Below are 17,203 nucleotides of genomic sequence, written 5' to 3'. Positions count from 1 at the left end.
CCATCACATAATTACATAGATAAAATTACATAAATTCGTATTGTCATACACCAGCCTTTTTTTCAGATGTTATTCTGCCAAATGTTTTGTTGAAAATACGATAAATTCTGGGAGGAAGAGAATATCTGTCACTAACAAAATGCAGCAAGAAAGTAAACACCGGTTAGAGATATATTTGCTGACCAATCAGATTGCTCGATTCTGACGGCAACTAGAGTCAAATAATTTTTTGTTAAGGAAGAATTGTCAAACGATCATCTATAATTCATTTGCTGGAATTTACAACTAAGGGTCATTAAAAATCGGTGACTTATCAAACAGCTCAATTATTTCAGTTGTCATTTTCTGTTTTGGGAGGCAGAAGGCCTTGGGGTGATAAGTGTTTCCATATTTGTAGCATCCTTGTTTCCTACTTTCCACTACCACCTGCAGTTTCTGTCTTCCTGAGCTCTCTATTTGTTGAGTGTCAGGTTTCTGCTGAATAGGGCCCTCTCCAACTACATCGCAGCACAATTTTTCGTTTGGAATAATTTTATTTCTAGCAGCCTCCAAAACGACACACTTCACCACTTGCCAGAAGTTTCAGTTTGCTGGTATGTTCGAAATGTTTATCTAGACCCACACTGTCCCACCTACATTGTTAAGAGCATATAATCCTCAGTCATACGGGACGGTGGAGTGGAGTGCTTCTGAGCCAGGGTTTCCGAAAAATAACTCATATGTATCCAAGGATACTGGTATGTGCTACAAAAGTTATATCTTCCAAGATGCTTTTTGAGTAGAGTTAAACTTGGTCCGAAGATATACCCACCACTAATTTGTAACTCTTCAGAGGTTTTTCGTTCTGCTTGGGCCAAAAATTATTGAGTGTAACAGGTATTTGTTCTAGTCTCCTGATATGTTGTTCTGCTGCTTCTATCTAATGTAAATTGTTGTCCAGTGGTACTAAATCAAAGGTTTTGCAACACCGATAAAGGAATTTCCATTTCTCTGTACTTTCACTACTGCTGCTGTCATTGTTTATGACTGACATGGTGTTGGCGACTTTATTTCCGGTTCTACACTTCTTTGCTATAAAGGTGGTAGCAATGATTTTCTCTCTACCGCTGGTGATTTTATCGACTTCCCTTGACTGATCTTTATTGCTGTTACTGTTGTTGTTGCTACTATTTTCAATTGCTACAATATTTGTAAGATTGTGTGAAAAGAGATGTTGCCTACAATCAATGGTTTTAGCAACGAAACCACCTCTAACTTTCATCTGTTGCTGGCCAAAGCAATAACACAAGTGACAAAAACGGTTGACCAGTGCTTTATAATTCTGATAAATCAAACAGCAAAGTAAAACAATAAAAGCAACAAAATCAAACTTCCAAAACGGAAAACAAGACAAAACTCACAGAGATTCGAGAACACATGTTTCCGTGATAAACAACAACAATAATTTCCAATTTAGGTTTCAAAGCCACAGATTTTAGTGTGCATTTAGCTCTATTAAATCGCACTCGGTATTTCACTGGCACTCATCGATGGGTGATGAATGAAACCATAAAAAGGAAACAAAGCACAGAATTAATAGCTACTCTGTGTGTTAAATCACAGAAATCTTTACGGAATTAAAATCAGTGAGGTAGCAATTTTCTTTAATCCCCTTACAGTTTTTTTTTTTAATCCCCACATCAGCTAATTCTTCATAATACATCAGCTTCAAATGTGGTTATATTGTAAAAGGAATGATGAAATAAAGCCATCAAGTATTTTATGTACTCTGATCACTACTACACACAACTAGCTACAATAATCATTCGCATCAGCCCAGAAAGCAGTGAATTATAAGGATTAATAATTTCTTCATTTGTTTATTCGTTAATACCTAACTTTGTCTTCAGAACCGAGCTTGTCCGTTCTTGTTCCAGGTTCTGTATATGTTCTGACAAGGCTGTCGCCGTTTTCACTCAAAATGAATCGACAGTCAGATAAGATTTCCTCCGTTCTTTTATGAAGTTCCCCCACGCAGTATTTGTCTGGTGGCAATAAAGCAAATTAAATCGGAAAATTAGTGACTTTTCTGCATCCATGAATCCTAATGTCTTTGAGTTCGAATGAATGGGTTGTTTTTTCGTTTTTTGTACAAACAATAACCAAAACGTTTCAACAAAGTATCGAGTCAACGAGGAAGCCTCTACGAGGTCGCTCGGCCTACTAGAAATAGTAGCCACAGCTTAAAACTATCCCACAACGTGTTAAAAACGAAGGACACATAGTATATCATAGTCCTAGTTACACCAACACAAAAAAAAAAGAAAAGAAAAAAGACAGAATGGTCTTTGATCAGGAGTTTGCTCATCCAGATGCTCAAATAAGACTAAACAATAACAATAAAGCGTCGTCTTAGTAAAATTATGTAGAACACGCACACGCACACGCATGTAAGCTCACTCACACACACACATTTCCTTTGTTTCTATGAAAAATCATAAAAACTCAAATCAGCATTTCATTTGTTTTCACTTAACAGGAAGGTGTTAAAAATGAAAGAATGGAGTCGTGAAACGAAAAAAAACAAAACAAAACAAACCAGAAAAGAAAGAAACAAAAAAACGAAAATGATTTTCTTGATAGACTTGTATTTCTCAAACCAAACAGAAGGTGAAAGAAAATGCCGAAGACTAGCTTGACAATACAGTCAGAAAATGAGTCAAATACGAAAACGAACAACGCTCTCAGCGAACGTGAGTTTTACAGTTTATGTATAGTTTTATGGTGCTAATTATATTCTCATTAACCTAATTTACTTCTCCATTTAACATTATCATCAATTCAAATATCTTAATAGTTTAGAAATTTCTGTTGCAATTTCAAATTGCAGAATTTTCGTCCTCCGCTTTGTTTTTCTGAAGTAAGATTTTATGATCAAATAAAATGAAATATTCAATGTTGGTTTACGCTAAACAAGAAGATGGCTTTAGAATACTTCTTGAATATCTTTATTCCATTGTACTTTCTAAATATTTATTCTTCTACGAAACTTAGAAGATTAATTTATCCGATTGACAAATCCCATTCATAATGACTTTTCTAGATTCTAATATAAAAAAAAGTCATTCCTCCAATCAGCTGAGACATGCAAGTTAAGTTTTCTTGGACAATGCAACAGCCCTAATGATAATAATGATCCTTTTCACTAAAGTACAAGGCTGAAATTTTTCAGCAGTGTTTCACTGGTACTTAATTTGTCGACCCCGGCAGAATTTGAACGCAGAACGTAAAGACGAACGAAATGCCACAAAGAATTTTGCTCGGTGTGCACTAGCGACTCTGCCAGTCCGCCGCCGCCATAATAATAATAATAATAATAATAATAATAATAATAATATAGGCACAAGCCTTGTCGATTACATCGACCCAGTGCGTAACTGGTACCCATTTCATCGGATGAAAGGCAAAGTCGACCTCGGCGGAATTTGAACTCAGAAAGTAAAGACGAGTGAAATACCGCTAAGCATTTCTTCCAGCGTGCTAACGATTCTTATTTCTTTATTGCCCACAAGGGGCTAAACATAGAAGGGACAAACAAGAACAGACAAAGGGAATAAGTCGATTATATCGACCTCAGTGCGTAACTGGTACTTAATTTATCGATCCCGAAAGGATGAAAGACAAAGTCGACCTCGGTAGAATTTGAACTCAGAACGTAACAGCAGACGAAATACCGCTAAGCATTTCGCCCGGCGTGCTAACGTTTCTGCCAGCTCGCCGCCTTAATAATAATAATAATAATGATTTCAAATTTTTGCCACAAGGGCAGCTTGGAAGAGGTGGGAATGAGTCGATTACATCGACCCCAGTGTTCAACCGGTACTTATTTTATAAACCCCGAGAAAAATTAAAGGTAAAGTCGACCTCGGCGGAATTTGAAATCAGAACGTAACGGCAGACGAAATACCTATTTCTTTACTGCCACAAGGGGCTACACACAGAGGAGACAAACAAGGACAGACAAACGGATTAAGTCGATTTTATCGACCCCAGTGCGTAACTGGTACTTAATTTATCGACCCCGAAAGGATGAAAGGCAAAGTCGACCTCGGCGGAATTTGAACTCAGAACGCAGTGGCAGACGAAATACCGCTAAGCATTTCGCAAGGCGTGCTAACAATTCTACCAGCTCTCCGCCATAATAATAATAATAATAATAACAATAATAATAATAATAAACAGTCTAATCTGTTGAGTGTCTATGAATAATAATGATAATAACAATGATTTCATTTTATTTGCCACAACGGCGAAGGAAGAGGGGGACAACACAGAGACAGATATGAAGTGTAGGGGTTTACATAAAATGAAATGGTAATAAAAATAGAGAAATATAAAAAAGAAAGAAATTAAGTATACACTGAAAAAGAAAGGCCATATGCATAGCATACAAAGGTCAAAAAGACAAAAAAAGTAGCGAGAATGATGATAGAGATGTGACCCTCCTCATATAGGAAGGCGTTTAGAGATAATCAAGGAACCCCACTGTCCGAGATTTCCCTGAAAGCCCAAGAGCAAGTGTCCACTCCAATTTCTTCTCTCCGACTCACAGATCTACACTTAGATAGGTACCATCCACTCGTTGCCGTTTTCGCAACTTCCACCCATCTTTCAATAAACTCACTCGAGGACAGCACTTCCCTCTCCACTCTCAATTTTTTTTTAACTGAGAGCTCTACCAAAGAGGAATGTATCTGTCCTCATGCCTTTCAACCTTTCCCACCAGACAACCTCTTTCCCTACATCCACCAGGCAAAGGAAAACTGCCTTGCCTGCCCGATTGAAGGAGGGCGGCGGTGAGATCATCACTATAGACTCGGCCGACACACGGATCCATCCCACACGTTCGACATAACCTCACAAGTCAGCAATGTTCAGACACTGGACGAGGGCGTGCAGAACGGTTTCGTCACTCTGCCCGCACCTCGGACAAGCCCGTCTGACAACACATCCGTGCCTGTAGAGTTTATCTCCAACCGGTAGCACTGTCAGGACAAGGACATCTGGAAACTAGCCATGATAGTTCCTGAACGGAAAGTCCTCCGGAACAGACTAGTAGTCAGTTCATTCTCCTCGGAGCCCAGAGTCACCCCCAGAACGGTGTCGCCACTTTCTTGCCACTAATCTCCTATAAATTTCTAAAGCAGAACATCCACCGATCCCATTACCCGACTGGTGGAGGGCTGTGAGCGCCTGACGACATTCTTAATAATGATAAACTCTAACCGTTCCACCATACCGTTTGCTGCAGGATGGTAAAGAGTTGGAGGAGAGCTTTTGCAAACTGAGAGGTGTGTCCATTCCGAAAAGAGACTTGGATTCCAACTGACGTCTCCTGTCTGTTGTAATGGCAGCAGGTGTGCCAAAGCGTGCAATCCAATGTTGAAGGAGAACTTTAGCTATTGTTTCTGTTGTGGTCTCACGAGGAGGGATGACTTCAGACCATCGAAAGAAGCAACCCCCCCACCAAACCCCGATCAACTCCAGTGTTTCTTTCCGTGTAGTAAGTTTGCCTCTTAACCACATGGTTCCTGGTCTAGTCCCACCGAGTAGCAAATTGGGCAAGTATCTTCATCGATAGCCTCAGGCCAACCGGTCAGTCGATTTGGTAGACGTAAACTTGGGTTTGTCCACCACCGCTTAGCGATCAGTATTGGTTTGTTTACGTTCCAACGATGAAGCTGTCCGGCCAAAGAGACCGATATAAATAGTGCTACACTTTATTAAAAAATATGTTTTGGGGGTTGATGTGTTTGACGAAACCCTTCAAAGTCGTGTCCCAGCACACAATAGATAAAAACAAAACAAAACAAAAACAAGTAAAAGATCAAAAACGTAAGAGTCTGGATTCACTAAAGACTCACTCAATTTAATTTCTCGTAACTTTTTAAATCTATTTTCGGCAAAGCAAAAATAGAATAGTCAATTACTTTTATTTATTTATATAGTTAATTAGTTGCTAATTATTTCTTATTAAATGAACCATCGAAGCATGAAAGATGATGATGATGATGATGATGATGATGGCGGTGGTGGTGGTGGTGCTTATGGTGGTATTGAAACAAGTCGGTAAACATTCCGTATCATGCTTAAATGAGGCGAAAGATAGTGTATTTATAAATAAGGTATCACCAACGCCGCCGCCGCTACTGTCACCGTTCTAGTTCTCACCTCGATGTGATAAATCTTATTTGCTAAGAGAGGCCACAGTAGGAGCACTTTTCCATTTTTGAGAAATATGCTTTAATGTATTTGTAGAGAAGACAAAATCTGTTTAAATATGAAAATCTGTTATCTTTTACTTCTTTCGGTTATTAATCCGCGGCCATGCTGGGGCACCGCCTTCAAGAATTTTTAGTCGAATGAATTGACCTCCAGTACACTTTTTAAGTCTGGTACTTATTGTATCGAACATTTTGCCGAACCACTTTTTTACGGGGAACGTAAACACACCAACACCGGTCGTCAAGCAGTGGAACATACACACACATATACTGAAAGAAGCCCGTCATATATATATATATATATATATATATATATATATATATATATATATATATATATATACAAAAATGGGACAAGAACGCAATACATCCAGACAGACGAAACAAAGAAAACAAGGATGGGTCGTTCAGAGTTTTCTTTCCTTAGTCGAGTTTCAGATTATCTTTGCAATTTCGGCTGGTTATACTCGAGATTGCTGCAATCTGACCAGCCCCAAAGAAAAACTAAGCTAAGAGCACTAGATTTCTTGGAAGAAAGCAGCGAATGTATACGAAAACAAGGACAGAATAAAAACGGAGAACCGTACACAAATACAAATAACAGGACATTAACAACGGGTGTCTTTCGAATAAGGACGAATTAAATTAAGCTGGTGTATGTGGAAGTAAAGCCTGACGGCAGGGGCATAAGATTTGACAGGCACAGGGAGGAATATAGATGTTGCACGGATGGTAGTCGAACCAAGAAAGAAAGGTCAGGCTTGGCCGAACACCGGTCACGTGGGGGAGAGAAGAGAGAGAGGTAGTGAGAATCTAGTGCTCTTAGCTTAGTTTTTTTTCTTGGGGCTAGCCAGATTGGAGCAATCTCGAGTATAACCAGCCGAAATTGCAAAGATAATCTGGAACTCGACAGAGGAAAGAAGACTCCGAATGACCCGTCCTTGTTTTCTTTGTATCGTCTGTCTGGATGAGTATAAAAAGTGTGTGTGTGTGTGTGTGTAGTATGAAGGAACAGTAATGTGAGAAACAATACGGTTCACCTGCCCCTCAATGTCGGCTGTCCAGCTGTGTTAAATCCAAAACGTGCCCTTGCCTGGCATTTGTTGCAGTCGCACCGATATGTCGTCGGGGAAGCCATTTAGGAAAGCCAGTGGTGCCACTTTTTCTCGCTCCTCTCCGGTAAAACCAGATAGCTTGGCCAGTCTCCGAACCCCCGCTACGTACACGTCTACCTGTTGCTCTGTCCATCTGATTGTTCCCAGCTTGGCGAACGTTGCGCACGAACTTTCCGTAAAGGTTTTCTTTAAGCTCTGCTCGATCTTCGGCGCATCCAGTTGCTCCGTTTCATCCATCGCGAAGTACAGCGCCAACGCGTTTCCCACCACATACAGAGCCATGCTACATCGTCAAGGCCTTGTAGCCTGGCCACCACCTTGATCTTACGGGTCCAGGCGATCACATCTCCTTCACCACAAAAAGGTCTGATGACATCACTGCCGAATCTTATTCATATATTATTTATATATATATATATATATATATATATATATATATATATATATATATATGGGAGAATATACAAATAATAACAACAGACGAGGACAGGTGGTGTAAATAACAAAAGTATATATTAGTATGACGCTCGGGAATACGGAAAGTCTTTGACGTTTCGAGCTACGCTCTTCAACAGAAAGAATACGGAGACAAGGAGAAAAACACGGAGAAAAAAAATTGAATAGTGTTCAGTCAACGGTCAATCATATAAACAAATAGTAAATGAGTATATGCATATATACGTACAGGTATGTGCATACCGACATCCACCTGTATGTATATGTGCATATCTGGGTACAGGACATTGCAAACAAAACGTAGACGAGAAATATATACATATTTATATATATACATAAATATATACAAATATATATATATATACACATATATGGATATATATATATATATATATATATATATATATATATATATATATATATATATGCATAAATATATACAAATATATATATATACACATATATGGATATATAAATATATCCATATATATATATGTACATATATACACATACACACACACACACACACACACAAACACACACATATATATATAAACAATATATGAGTATATGCATATATATGTACATGTATGTACATACCTTCATCCTTTATATAGTAAGTTTTATATATATATACATATATATATATATATTCATATACATATATATATATGTATGCATATATAAATGTATATATGCATACATATATATATATAAATGCATATATATATATATATATGTATATATACATATATATATATGCGCGTGTGTGTGTATTACAGTTTTTGCATGTTTTAGTTACCATTGAGGGTTTTAAGCAGAACAACTTTATAACTTTGTCTCTCTCTCTCTCTCTCTCTCTCTCTCACACACACACACACACACACACACATACATATTCCTTCTGTGTATGTGTCTGTGAGAGAGAGAGAGAGAGAGAGAGAAACATCGGGAGAAAGAGTGAAAAAGAAGGCAGAGAAAAAGAAAAAGTAGACAAAGAAAGTGAGGTCCTCTCCTCTGTTTCTCTCTCTCCCCCTCCCTCCCTCTTTCTCTCTCTCTCTCTCTCTCTTGACAAATAATCTTTTTTTTATTTTATTTCTTCTTTCTATTCATTAATTCATTTCAATCCTTGACTGGTCAAAAGTTGCCTTCCCCTCCGCAATAATTATTTACAATTTGAAAAGAAGTAGAGGAGAACAAAACAAAATCACCGAAAGAAAAGAAGAAAGAAAACTTCTGACTTGTCACTCCTACTAAGTTTATGCTACAGGTTGAACCCTGCACGAACTAGTAACCGCCAGAGAGAGAGAGAGAGTGAGAGTGATTAGAGGTGGTGGAGGTATCATGTGATGGCGCTACGGTACATCGCATCAGCACCACCGCCACTCCAGCTGTGGTTTCAGTGTTTTAAGTTAAACCGACGATTATTTGCAGCTGGACGCATCAAGCATGGCTTTACGAACGATTGAAAGCAAAAGTAAGGATTACAAACTAAACAACATTTCTCTAAACTTTTCCTCTCTCTCTATTTGTCTTTCCGTTTTTTCAATTTTAACTTCTTTTACTCTTTCTTGATTTTTATTTCATTTTCTTGACTCTTTTTCTCCCCAAACTTTTCAAGCGAACCTTTTTTACACAAATATTTCTATAATTAATTTTCTCCAAAGAAACAATCCAATGAAACATTTTTTATTGCAAAAATAACAACTAAATCTCGCCACGCAATATTTACAAACAAGTTCAAATTTGCAAATTTAGACGTGTTCCTTTGCAGAATTCAAGCTGGTCCCTAAGAAAGGGACCAGGCTGTTTTATTTAAGCCAAGACTGCCCCTGGGTTACCTGAGCAGGATGATGTAAACGTGGAGATAAACTTGCACTCGTTTGTGTGGAACTTAATTGCCTTTCATTACTATTTCTGTGTGTGTTCCATATATATATCTAAGTGGTTTTCGATACTGTCAGCTTCCAAATATAACCACCTTCGGAATCACGAGCAGATACATTAGAGTGCTCGTCTGATATTTCGAGGTCCCTAATTGTTCAACTGCCAATCGTAAATAGAAAGGTGTGGGGCCCTACCGGACCAGCTTATCCTTCAGACATACACTCAAGGATAATCAGCTGCTACAAACACGATGATAGACCAACTTCCAGGCATAAAGCTGAAAGAAAATAAATCAAGGCGGTGCTTCAGCTTGGCTACGGTCCTTTCGACTGAAACCATTAAAATAAATGTAAGAATATTCGCTCAGACTTAAATGAAAAGTCATTGGAATGTTTTACAAACTCTTACTGTTTCTGTGATGGATTGAATCTGGAAAATGCGAATCAGTTTGCTCTGCACTCTTCTGAAGAACCGGGCATTTTCTAGTTTTCTTTGCATTTGTTACAGAAACTGGTGCACGTCTAATAATAATAACAACAACAAACGGAAATATGTGGCCTGGATATAGGAGTTCTTCATAGATGTTCTCCTTAGTTTTTGAAGAGAAGTTCACGTCTGCTGTGCAGCCGATCCATCCCATACATTCCAAATCTGTCCTGAATGTTTTTATGGGAATTTTTCAACACCTTGATAGTCTCCAGTTCTGTTGTGCCTTTGGTATGACTCACAAAAATCCATCTTAGGGTTAGTGTTGTAAAAGTCTTCGCGACTACATCCTGTCTCATTGAGGGCATATTTAGCAGATATTTTCGTACAGATATAAATAATGTGGGCGCTATGGTAGTATCACACAATGTGTGTTTGAGCGTGTGTATTTATGTGCGTATGACTGGGTCTGTATGAAATGGTGTATTTTTAAGTATGGGTGTATCAATGCACATGTGTCTATGAAGCTTTCTTCCCAGCTACATGGTTCTGGGTTTAGTCCCAACGCGTGACACCTTGGGCAAATGTCTTCTACCGACCAAAGCTTTGTGAGTCTGATTTGATAGATGGAAACTGAAAGAAGGGCATCATCGTTTAACGTCCACTTTCTATGCTGATATGAGTTGGCTGCTTGGCATGGAGCTGGCTAAGAGAGAGCTATCCAGACTCCAACTATCTGTTGTGGCATGGTTTCTATGGCTGGATACCATTCCTAACGCCAAGCACTTAAGTGTGCTGGGTGTGTTTACGCAGCACCGACACGAATGCTTTTTAAGTGGCACCAGCCTTTGAAAGGAAAAGCCTGGTGTGTATATATATATATATATATATATATATATATATATATATATATATATATATATATATATATATAAAGCTCAACGTCTGTGTGACTGTACATCTATAGGACGAAAGGGAACAGAAGATACATAAAAACAATGTGCTCTCAAGTAAAATTTTACGAGAAAGACGATGAGCTTCATAAAAGTTACTTTGCGATTGGGGGGGGGGGTTACAGGGGGACAAACACACCCTGTGAAATTTCAAATATCTCCGATTTCAATGAAAATAATATAACTTCTCGGTATTAAATAGCGACGATTTCCAAAACTTCACCCTCCTACAATATTAACCCCCACCTAATGGGCTTTATAACACGAGAAGCCCGTCGTATTTGTATATATATATATATATATATATATATATATATATATATATGTATATATATATATATATATGTGTGTATATGTTTGTGTGTCTATGTTTGTCCCCCCCCCACCGCTTGACAACCGATGCTGGTATGTTTACGTCACCGTAACTTAGCGGTTCGGCAAAAGAGACCGATAAAATAAGTAGTAGACTTTCAAAGAATAAGTCCTGGGGTCAATTTGCTCGACTAAAGGCGGTGCTCCAGCATGGCCACAGTCAAATGAGTGAAACAAGTAAAAGAGTATATATATATATATATATAATATATACATGTACGTATACATATATATGAATATACATATACATGCATATAAATATATACATGTATATGTATATATATGTGTATACATATATATGGGTGTATATATATATGGGTATATATATATATTTATATACATATATGTGTATATTCATATATATATATATATATATATATATATATATATATATATATATATATACACACACATGTATATATATATATATCCGTCGGCATCCGAAACTCGGAGTTTTATCATGGCTACCGAATAAGTGTCATATTTTTACGGATAAATTCCTCTGTTTACATAATATTGAGGTCTCTTTCTTTTGTTGTCCTTTCTATCAAAAAACAATATATATATATATATATATATATATATATATATATATATATATATATATATAATTATGTGGAGAATGGTTGCTTAGATACTTCAGACTACCTCTGAAATATTGAAGCAATCCTATCATTTACATATATATATATAATTATTACAATTAAAAGGGTAAAGGTTTATCAATTTATTAATTTATTAATAAATCAACAGTTAATAATTTTTACCAAGCCCTTCGGTGTGTAAACACCATTATCGGTGGAGAACTTATTTAAAAGTTCTTATACATTTATAAACATAATTGAGGGATCAGCAAACATTTGCTTCACCACATACCGAAGTTCAGAAATAGCAGCTAAAAAAGCTGAGACTCCAACAGATAGCATTACTTGTAACTCACAAAGGCAAAAACAAGAAGAAAAAACAATGAAAACTAACCGTTCGAACTTCAAACTTCGAACGGTTAGTTTTCATTGTTTTTTCTTCTTGTTTTTGCCTTTGTGAGTTACAAGTAATGCTATCTGTTGAAGTCTCAGCTTTTTTAGCTGCTATTTCTGAACTTCGGTATGTGGTGAAGCAAATGTTTGCTGATCCCTCAATTATGTTTATATATATCTCCGCCAAACAACATAACTGCTGCCCTGAGAAACAATGGCTTTCACAGAACCACTGATCAGATGGAGCAGAAGAAGAATGAATTCCTCCGATCCTATACGCTCATCAGACCACACATTGACACCCTGGATGTCATAATCGAAAACTATTGTGGAAAGGCTGATAAGGATGGAGAAGATGAAAAGAAAGCAACACCTGGAAGTCTCTTTGATCCAGAGGTTCCTCAAAAGAATGGATCACCCACCCCCGTGAATGACCAGGCAGAAAAGGATAGTGGAGCCAAGGAAGCAGCAACTAGAAGTCCCTCTGTGCCAGTGGTCCTACAAAGGAAAGGAGCCCTCACCCCATTGGACCACCAGAGGAAAACAGTTCCCACCACAAAAAAAGGAAGGGCGGAACACAAACATGAAGAAGGAAAGGAAGGAGAAGGCAAAATGAAACAACCAAAACCCTAACTCTAATCCCGCAAACAAAAAAAACAGAAAGACCCAAGGAGGATCCAGTGCCATCCAAAAGCCTACAGGAAAGTCATTTGGAAGGCACTCAAGAACCTGCAAATTTTACCTGGGAAGACGGCAAAAACTGCCAGTTTGCCCACCCAACACCCCGCCAAAACTACAAAGACCTTAAGGAGAAAAACTTCCCTGGGGAAAGACAACAAATGACTCCATGGAGAAAAACTTACCAAAGAAGTGCACTCTTCAGAGATTATGCAAGGGCAAGAGTCTTTTTTGTACATGGTGCAAAAGATCGTGCAGCAGCTGACCTGTGTATATATATATATACATATATATATATATATACATATATATATATATATATATATATATATATATATATGTTTATATATGTAAATATACATGTACATATCTCAAAAAGTTAAGTGATGTTTTGTAATATTTTCTCTTTTATTCCATTCATTTTAACAGGAATATCTTGGCTAACCTATATATTAGGGCTTACTTTATCTGTTTCATTTTCATGATTCTTATTGCTCTTCATTTTTATTGATAGTTTTCTTCCCCATCTGTCCATTTTTCCTCCATGTAAATTCCCTACTGCCAGTATTTTATGTTTTTGTAATAATTAAAATCATTGTTCCATTATATTTAGTATTTAATTTTCTATTTATAGATAGTATATCTGTTTCTAATTCTGATCTTTACCTGGGTGAAAATCCCCCTTACAAAGTGAGCGGTAAGTCAAATGATAAAACTTTTCTCCATAATTCTCATTCTCTCTCTAGTAAAGATTTTAGCCTCACCCACTCACTCACCCACTCACCCACCCACCCACCCACTCACTCACTCACTCACTCACTCACTCACTCACTCACCCACCCACCCACTCACTCACTCACTCACTCACTCACCCACTCACCCACCCACCCACCCACCCACTCACTCACTCACTCACTCACTCACTCACTCTAAATATGTTAGATTGTTGTATATTGTCATTCAACTCAATTCTCCTTGATGAGTGCTGATTTATGATGAAAAGCTTTGCCACCATGTTTATCCTGTTTTTTTTTTTTCTTTGACTACTCCATATAATGCATCTTCTCTTTCCCAAGATGATGTGATATGATTTATATGGTATTATGGTGCTGTTTATCACAGATCGAGCACCTACATAACGGTTCCTTTGTAACAATATTGGGCTTTGTAAATTTATCTGGTATCTAAAAGCTCATAATAATTTAATTTGAATGGAATATTCTCTCTATTTCTTTACCTTATGACAAAGGTAAATCTTTTTGTTCGCTTTGTAATAGTGGAATGCTTTTTATCCTATTCTCAAAGAATCCGCTTTTAAACATGTTTATAAAACGCGTTTATTGTTGCAAGCATTGGCAGAAACCTACCTTTAGTTCCTATAAGGGATTTCTACCATTCTATAAAATTCCACCTTTCACTGTCCTCTTGCATTTCACTTCCACTAAATATATCTACTTCCATGCCTTCAAGCATTATTCTAATTCACTTATCGCTCTGTAGCTCTCCATTATTAGTTTTCTATGAATTTCTTTCTTTCTCCTTCTCTTTCTATAAACAACCTTTGATATTATATCTACTAACAGTTTTTTAAAAAACAACTTGATGGCGTTCCCGTCATCATATATGCAGTCATCACATTCTGTTAAAATGTCTTATTGATGTGTTTGGTTTCTTTCTTTCCCTGATGAGAAGATTGCATTGTTTTACACCATTTTACTCCTTCTTGAATAATACCAGTGTTGTCTTTGAAACATATGTCGGAAGTAAAAGAATTTGAATAACACCGGCGTTTAACCCCATTTATTTATTTATCCACATTATACAAAACATTTCACCTTAATTCAGAGTTTCTACCATTTTAAACAGGTTATTACATCCCTGTTACTTGTGTGAATTTTTGCTACTTTGGTAACTGTTTATTTATTTTTTCTGTGTTATTTGTAATCACTGAAAAAAACACACATTTATATAAATATATATATATATATAAATCATCATCATCATCGTTTAATGTCCGCTTTCCATGCCGGCATGGGTTGGACAGTTTGACTGAGGGCTGGCGAGCAAGAAGGCTGCACCATGCTCCAGTCTGATCTGGCAAAGCTTCTACAGCTGGACGCCCTTCCTAACATCAGCCACTCCGAGAATGGAGTGGGTACTTTTTACGTGCCACCAGCACAGGAGCCAGTTAGGTGGCACTGGCAATGATCATGCTCGAATGGAGCTTTTTACGTGCCACTGGCATGGGTATCAATCAAGTGGTACTGTAATCGGTCACAAAGATTTCACTGGCCTCAACAGGTCTTTGCAAGCACAGTTTATTGCCCAGTGATTGAAGGGTCCTCTTAAATGGGCCGGTTATGCTGCACTGGCATAGGCCACGTTCTGGTCTCACTTGGGTTGCCAGGTCTTCTTAAGCACAGCATATCTCCAAAGGTCTCGGGCACTTGTCATTGCTTTGGTGAGGCCCAGTGTTTGAAGGTCATGCTTCACCACCTCATCCCATGTCTTCCTGGGTCTACCTCTTCCACAGGTTCCCGCTGCTGCTAGGGTGTAACACTTTTTGCACAGCTGTCCTCATCCATTCACAACACATGACAATACCAGCCCAGTCATCTCTCTTGCACACCACCTCTGATGCTTAAGCACAAATCTACACGTCTCCATTCAAGCATCTAAACAATCTCACCAGACCTACCTTTCAGTGAGCCGACATTAAGTGTGCAAACCCTGAGGGCATGAGAGGTGTGAGACCCTGAGATGGGGGACAGCAGTGTCATGTACCTGAAAAGAAAGCTCACATTTGGCAGAACTCATGAACATGCAATAGCCTTCAACCTGCATACACTACATCATCATTTTTATGTGCTACATGATCACTACATTACATTGGAGATAAACCCTAAGTAGGGGTGGGAGAACATTAAGCCTTTAGAAGTGTTCATGGGAGAGACATCCGAAACAGCAAAAACTCAGGCTGTCGATATGGGAGAATATTATGGTGATAATGAGATAGAATTGGGCATTTGCAATTCTTAACTAGAGCCAAGAGTCTTTGGTCAGCCAAACTGTGACTGAATTAGATGAATGAATGAATAAGTGATGGTGATAAATGAGTGTGAAAGAGTTGGAGAGGGAAAAGCTGTTGGATCGAGCAAAAGGATCTTAAGTTTTTGTTTTTTATTTTTTAAACATACAGCATGGAAGATGAAACTGTGTTTACATAGGGAATTATAAATATATATATATTATTTATTTATTTAATTATATATATTTATCTAATTATATATATTTTATTTGCACTATTTGAACATGATCGTTACCAGCATCACTTTACTGGCACTTGTGCCGGTGGCGCATTAGAAAATCATTCAAGCGAGGTCGTTGCCAGTGCCCCTGGACTGGTTCCTGTGCAAGTGGCATGTAAAATACACCATTTTGAGCGTGGCCATTGCCAGTACCGCCTGACTGGCCCTCGTGCTGGGAGCACGTGAAAGCACCCACTACACTCTCGGAGTGGTTGGCGTTAGGAAGGGCATCCAGATGTAGAAACTCTGCCAGATCAGATTGGAGCCTGGTGCAGCCATCCGGTTCACCAGTCCTCAGTCAAATCGTCCAACCCATGCTAGCATGGAAAGCGGACGTTAAATGAGGATGATGATGATATATATATCGCCACATTCCAGGGAGAAAAACTAGAAGTAGTTGATAGCTTCCGTTATCGAGGTGACCAAGTTAGTAATGGGTGTGGGTGCTCTGAAAGTGTAGCTGCTAGAATAAGAATAGCCTGGGCAAAGTTCAGAGAGCTCCTACCCTTGCTGGTGACAAAGGGCCTCTCGCTCAGAGTAAAAGGTAGACTATGACGCATGTGTGCAAACAGCCATGCTACATGGCAGTGAAACATGGGCTGTGACTGCTGAGGACATGTGTAAGCTTGCAAGGAATGAAGCTAGTATGATCCATTGGATGTGTAATGTCAGTGTGCATACATGACAGAGTGTAAGCACCCTGAGAGAAAAGTTGGACCTAAGAAGCATCAGATGTGGGGTGCAAGAGAGACGACTGTGCTGGTATGG

The 17,203-nt window shown here is 38.2% G+C and overlaps 1 protein-coding gene across 3 annotated transcripts in view; it reads left to right on the top strand.

Annotated features, from left to right (window-relative positions):
• The first annotated feature begins 245 nt into the window (after window positions 1-245).
• The window catches only part of LOC106876013 (sodium bicarbonate cotransporter 3), a 29,449-nt gene continuing 12,491 nt past the window's right edge, over window positions 246-17,203 (top strand). Inside the window, exons 1-3 of one of the 3 annotated variants that reach the window (XM_089340223.1) lie at window positions 246-593; window positions 2,519-2,732; window positions 13,762-13,824. In XM_089340223.1, coding sequence (XP_089196349.1) covers window positions 2,660-2,732; window positions 13,762-13,824 — 136 coding nt within the window. In that variant the 5' untranslated portion in view covers window positions 246-593; window positions 2,519-2,659. Of the gene's footprint in view, window positions 594-616; window positions 738-2,518; window positions 2,733-9,062; window positions 9,312-13,761; window positions 13,825-17,203 lie in introns of those variants that run through there. The other 2 variants (XM_089340222.1, XM_089340224.1) reach the window with 2 other exon arrangements.

The sequence above is a fragment of the Octopus bimaculoides genome, chromosome 23 (genome assembly GCF_046866305.1).
Source record: "Octopus bimaculoides isolate indiv1 chromosome 23, ASM4686630v1, whole genome shotgun sequence".
Taxonomy (NCBI): domain Eukaryota; kingdom Metazoa; phylum Mollusca; class Cephalopoda; order Octopoda; family Octopodidae; genus Octopus; species Octopus bimaculoides.
This window is presented reverse-complemented; position numbering and strand designations above follow the sequence as displayed.